The sequence below is a fragment of the Palaemon carinicauda genome, chromosome 2 (genome assembly GCF_036898095.1).
Source record: "Palaemon carinicauda isolate YSFRI2023 chromosome 2, ASM3689809v2, whole genome shotgun sequence".
Classification (NCBI taxonomy): Eukaryota; Metazoa; Arthropoda; class Malacostraca; order Decapoda; family Palaemonidae; genus Palaemon; species Palaemon carinicauda.
In genome coordinates this window covers 7,139,829-7,146,002 of record NC_090726.1, presented here as the reverse complement: position 1 = coordinate 7,146,002, position 6,174 = coordinate 7,139,829, and the positions used below count along the sequence as shown (strand labels likewise).

At 34.4% G+C, this 6,174-nt stretch overlaps 1 protein-coding gene across 1 annotated transcript in view; it reads right to left on the bottom strand.

Annotated features, from left to right (window-relative positions):
* Positions 1 to 377: 377 nt before the first annotated feature.
* LOC137623185 (macrophage mannose receptor 1-like) overlaps positions 378 to 6,174 on the bottom strand; it is a 10,834-nt gene continuing 5,037 nt past the window's right edge. Inside the window, exons 6-10 of the mRNA XM_068353886.1 lie at positions 5,790 to 5,915; positions 4,810 to 5,072; positions 1,521 to 1,614; positions 1,021 to 1,143; positions 378 to 522 (exon numbers count right to left, since the gene is read on the bottom strand). Of these exons, the coding sequence (XP_068209987.1) occupies positions 495 to 522; positions 1,021 to 1,143; positions 1,521 to 1,614; positions 4,810 to 5,072; positions 5,790 to 5,915 (634 nt within the window). The 3' untranslated portion in view covers positions 378 to 494. The remainder of the gene's footprint in view (positions 523 to 1,020; positions 1,144 to 1,520; positions 1,615 to 4,809; positions 5,073 to 5,789; positions 5,916 to 6,174) is intronic.

The following is a 6,174-nucleotide window of genomic DNA, read 5'->3' as shown; positions in this document are numbered from 1 at the left end:
ATGCATGTATATATATGTTTGACTGTATGTCTGTGAGTGCGTATGTGCATGTATCACTGAATATTTGATAAATAGAATTCATTCAACGTTTCGCTGGTCAGTTTATGAATGGATAGCTAACATGACCTACTCAATAAAATTGTCAGGTTACTGATTAAAGTCTTAGAACCAAGATTAATTATAGGCTTCAGTTGCGAATGAAAATTCATACACATATCATGCATATAGAAATAAGTTAGTATTAAAGTACATGTTCATCAAAATACATACTGATAGATACATATGAATAAGAAAATTACTTGTTGAAGGATATTTGAAATTAAATAGTCACACACTTAATTGCATCTTAATTGTCTTTATTCAAATTGTAGCATTACATAAATTTTTATCGATTTTGACCCTAAAATAAGATTTTTTATTTTAATTATCAGTTCATAATGACACCACCATTTTTTGTCTATTAAGAGAACAGTTGACCATTTTGCCCTCTGGTTTCACTCAGCTGGGCGTTCACAAACGTACCTGAAAGAAATTGATATGTAAATAATTCGCAAAGCCTTCTAGACAAGTCCCTGAAAATTGCAATATTCACTTTTGATTTTTTCACATTAATATATCCCAATCTTCTTCTTCCTTCCCTACCGCTATTCCTACGTTAAAGGGTTAGTTGCCTAATGTGCCCTCTTTAATGCCTTTTAGCAAAGGCATGTTCTTGCAACAGCCCAATCGCTTATCCATAAAAGAGGAGTTGGTGGAGAGGCATATGGGTTGCTCTAAAGAATGTTCTTGAAGAAATATTCTCAAAATATTTACATGAATTATGCAAATGTATTATAATATATTGTATCTTATTTGATATTTGAAAGCCACTTTTTGTTTCTAACAGAAGAGCTATGAATAACTCTCTACTTCTAAAAGTTTCCATATCTGTGAATTTGAACGTTAGTGACGTTAAGTACCCATAGAATCAAGTGGACATTAAGAGGTACTTTCATATAACCTTTGACCCAAACCACCAACCTTCGTTCGTTGGCGCAATCTTCGTCGTTCCACGTGTAGCCGAAGGATTTCTTCAGCTCCACACAGTCTTCGGAGCCTCCGAATCCCAAGATGTTGCCGTCGTTGGGTTCCCCAACTTCCCACCTATTAGAAATCAATGAAAATTAAAGGAAATTTAGTCGAAATAGAAATGAGCATTGTTCCTTTAGTTGGCCGTCCATCTTATATAGGCATTTTATTGCGTAAGTGAATGTAAATCATTGCAGAAGGATTTATTGATAGGTGTGCAGGAAAAATTCATTCTTTTTCATCAGTAAACAAATGCAGATAACTAAAAATAATTGATGAACGGACAGAAAGATGTCAACCATTTTTTTTTTTTCGCTAAATAAAACTAGAGTTGCAAAAAAGATTACTGATTCTAGTTTCTGGTGAGCTAAGTAATAAGATAAGTTCGACATTGAAATATTATCATTATCTAAACTACGTAGAATATCATCTGACAACTGATTTGAACTTACTTGGTGAAGGTCACGTTGCTACAGTCATCCCAAACAAAAACGCCCTCGTTCTCCAAATCATTCAGACCAATCCATCCACTTGCATCGAGAAGACCTGAAAGGCGATTAATAATACATCAGAAGACCTGAAAAGCTGTTAATGGATTAGTAATACATCATAAGACATGTAAATGAAGTAATGGATTAATATTCCATCCCTCTGAAGATCTCTCTAATCTTATATTTATTTATGATTGAATATTTATATTCGTATACATACAAGCCAAATGCATATAATACTTTAAATTAACGTATTCTTCAGTTCAATACTTATTTGTTGAGGATGAAAAGTCTTTTGCAGCCTTCTAACACTTCATAATTAATTATAAGGAACTCATTTCTGCTATTTACCCATCCTTTTCCTATTATTAAACGAGAGTGTCCCCCCCCCCCCCCCCTCCTTACCAGCAATGAAATCTTGTTCCCTTACCAGCACGAATTCCTCTTCCCTTGACAGCAATGAAATCTTGTTACCTTGCAATCCAATCTGGTTCTCTTAGTAAAAACGAAATCTTGTTCCCTTAATAGAAAGGAAATCTTATCCACTTGCCACAACGAAATCTTTTTCTTCTGCCAGGTATGAAATTTTGTTCCCTAACAACGAAATCTTAATCCCTCACCAGTCACGGAACCTTGTTTCCTTAATAGACATGAAATCTAGTTCGCTAATCTCGTTCTTTTGCCATTGATGAAATTTGGTTTCCTAACAACAAAATTTGGTTTCCTTGATAAAAAAAAAAATCGCGTTCCTTTAATAGAAACGAAATCTTGTTCCCTTGATAGCTACGAAATATTGTTCTCTTAATAGAAACGAAATCTTGTTCCCTTGATAGCTACGAAATATTGTTCTCTTAATAGAAACGAAATATTGTTCTCTTAATAGAAACGAACTCTTGTTCCCTTGATAGCTACGAAATATTGTTCTCTAAATAGAAACGAAATCTAGTACCCTGGATAGCTACGAAATATAGTTCTCTTAATAGAAACGAAATCTTGTTCCCTGTATAGCTACGAAATATTGTTCTCTTAATAGAAACGAAATATTGTTCTCTTTATAGAAACGAACTCTTGTTCCCTTGATAGCTACGAAATATTGTTCTCTTAATAGAAACGAAATCTTGTTCCCTTGATAGCTACGAAATATTGTTCTCTTAATAGAAACGAAATATTGTTCTCTTAATAGAAACGAACTCTTGTTCCCTTGATAGCTACGAAATATTGTTCTCTAAATAGAAACGAAATCTAGTTCCCTGGATAGCTACGAAATATAGTTCTCTTAATAGAAACGAAATCTTGTTCCCTGTATAGTTACGAAATATTGTTCTCTTAATAGAAACGAAATATTGTTCTCTTAATAGAAACGAAATATTGTTCTCTTAATCGAAACGAACTCTTGTTCCCTTGATAGCTACAAAATATAGTTCTCTTAATAGAAACAAAATCTTGTTCCCTGTATAGCTACGAAATATTGTTCTCTTAATAGAAACGAAATATTGTTCTCTTAATAGAAACGAACTCTTGTTCCCTTGATAGCTACGAAATAATGTTCTCTTAATAGAAACGAAATATTGTTCTCTTAATAGAAACGAACTCTTGTTCCCTTGATAGCTACGAAATAATGTTCTCTTAATAGAAACGAAATCTTGTTCCCTGGATAGCTACGAAATATTGTTCTCATAATAGAAACGAAATCTTGATCCCTTGATAGCTACGAAATATTGTTCTCTTAGTAGAAACGAAATATTGTTCTCTTAATAGAAACGAAATATTGTTCTCTTAATAGAAACGAACTCTCGTTCCCTTGATAGCTATGAAATATTGTTCTCTTAATAGAAACGAAATATTGTTCTCTTAATAAAAACGAAATCTTGTTCCCTTGATAGCTACGAAATATTGTTCTCTTAATAGAAACGAAATCTTGTTCCCTTGATAGCTACGAAATATTGTTCTCTTAATAGAAACGAAATCTTGTTCCCTTGATAGCTACGAAATATTGTTCTCTTAATAGGAACGGAATATTGTTCCCTTATGAGCAATGAAATATTTTTCCCTTACCGTGATGAAATCCTGTTACCGTGCCAGCAGCAAAATTTTGTTTCCTTAATAGCAACGAAATCTTGTTACCCTAATCAGCAACGAATTTGTTTTCTCTTAATAGAATCGAAATCTTGATCCCTTACCAGTAACGAAATCTTTTTCCCTTTATAGCAACTGAATCTTGTTCCCTTACCAGCCCCTAAATATTGTTCCCTTCATAGCACGGAATCTTCTTCTCGTTCCTTACCAGCAATGAAATCTTGTTCCCTTGCCAATAACGGAATCTTCTTCCTTTACCATAACAAAATATTGTTCCCTTGTTAGCGACGAAATGTTTTGCCTAGCAAGGTAATCTTTTTATCCTACCTGCCACGAAATCTTATTCCCTTAATAGCAATGCAATCTTTTTCCCTCATCAGCCACAAAACCTGGTTCCCTTATTAGCAACAAAATTGCGTGCCCTAGCAGTGAAATCTTGTTCTCTTATAGCAACAAAATCTTGTTCCCTGACAGCTTAACCTTGTTTCCTCACCAGCCATGAAATCTTGTTACCTTGAAAACAACGAAATCTTATTTCCTTAAAAGCAACTAAACCTTTTTCCCTTTGTAGCAACGAAATTTGGTTTCCTTAAAAGCAACGAAATCTTGTTTCCATAAAAGCAACGAAATCTGGTTCCCTAATAGCAATGAAATCTTCTTCCCTTAATAGCAACTAATGTGATTCCCTTAATTGGAACGAAATCGTATTTCCTTACCGGCAACGAAATCTTGTTCCCCTAATAGTAATGAATTTTTTCCCCTTAATAGCAATGCAATCTTGTTCCCTTACCTGCCACGAAATCTGGTTACCTTAATAGCAACGAAATCACGTGCCCTAGCAATGGAATCTGGTTCTTTTATTAGCAACAAAATCTTGTTCACTGGCAATGCAATCTTGTTTCCTTACTAGCAATGAAATCTGGTTCCCTTAATTGCAACGAAATCTTTTTCTCTTACCAACAACGAAATCTTTTTCCCTTACCAGCAACGAAATCTTGTTCCCTGAATAGCAATGAATTTTTTTTCTCTTAATAGCAATGCAATCTTGTTCCCTTACCAGCCATGAAATCTGGTTCCCTTAATAGCAACGAAATCACGTGCCCTAGCAAAGAAATCTTGTTCTCTTATTGGCAACAAAATCTTTTTCCCTGACAACACAATCGTGTTCCCTTACCAGCAACGAAATCCTGTTCCTTTTCGTTCTTGATGGAAGCAAGAGTGGCGCCAAGAGCAACGCAGGCATCATGGGCCCCTTGCCAGGTCTCCTGATCTTCACTGGCCAAGTAGCAGGAGAGGTCGCGTTGCTCCCATCCATCTTGGCATGTAGGAGGAGCAGTGGTGGTTGTTGTTGTAGTTGTAGTGGTGGTAGTAGGAGTAGTAGTGGTTGTTGTTGTTGTGGTTGTAGGTGCGGGCTCGGCTGGGGTGCTGCAGAGGAATCTAAAAGGGAAGGAATATTTTTTTTATTCAATCTTATCTTTTGAGTTCGATGGATGACGATTTGTCAATAACACTTTTTTATGAAACTCATTAAGTTTCTCAAGAAATATTTTATATTTTTCATATCCATAAGCGATCGAAAAAAGTGAATAGTTTTCAAAATTTTATATTTCCACTTTGCGTTCAGATGGAAATAGATTGACCCACACAGGCGACTAGAACTTTGATCTTCATAAATTTATTGAAAACTGTTTTAAGATATTATCCAGAGAATTTTGCTTAACTGAAGCCTATATAATACTCTTGCTTTTCTGTGAAAGATATTAAAGGCTACCTTCAAGAGATCCTTTCCCATCTGAGTCTTTCAATCAGTAAAAGTTCAATGGAAATGTCAAAAGGGATTGAGTTTTGATCCAAAAACTGTCGTTGATTATTGGTATCTCACAATCATAATCATGGCCATTATCGCTATCATCATCATCAACGCTATTATGTTAGGTCATATATTCGGTTTATGGGCTTAGACGTTGAACTAGATCTTTTTAATATAAACTAAACCATATCTCCCATAATATACTGAAATGGAAACTCTTACAAAACTATGATCAACAAAGATCAAGATTCAATTATCTAAGACAACAAATCATATTCAATAACAAGCCTTAACCATGTTTATGTTCTATACTTGTAGACATTGAAGAAGATAACATATCTTACCTGTTTTCTTCGTCACAATTATCGTCATTCCAAAAGTAATTGAAATTCTTTTTCATTTCGGCACAATTGTCTCTTTCTCCAAACACCCAATATTTACCGTTGTTGTCTGGTTGTCCATCAGCCCAGCTGGAAATAGGGAAAATTACTTATAACAACAGAAACTCGTGTCTAGTAACGTATAGTGTTTGAAGGATAATTCCATTAGGGATGTGCTATATATGTATGTATGTATATATATATATATATATATATATATATATATATATATATATATAGCACTTAATGAAATTATCAGGAAGAACAGATTGAGTTAGAAAAGAAGGGATAAGAATGATAATGACACCAAGAGCCTAGGAGGCATTAACGGAATGGAGAGCTGTAAATA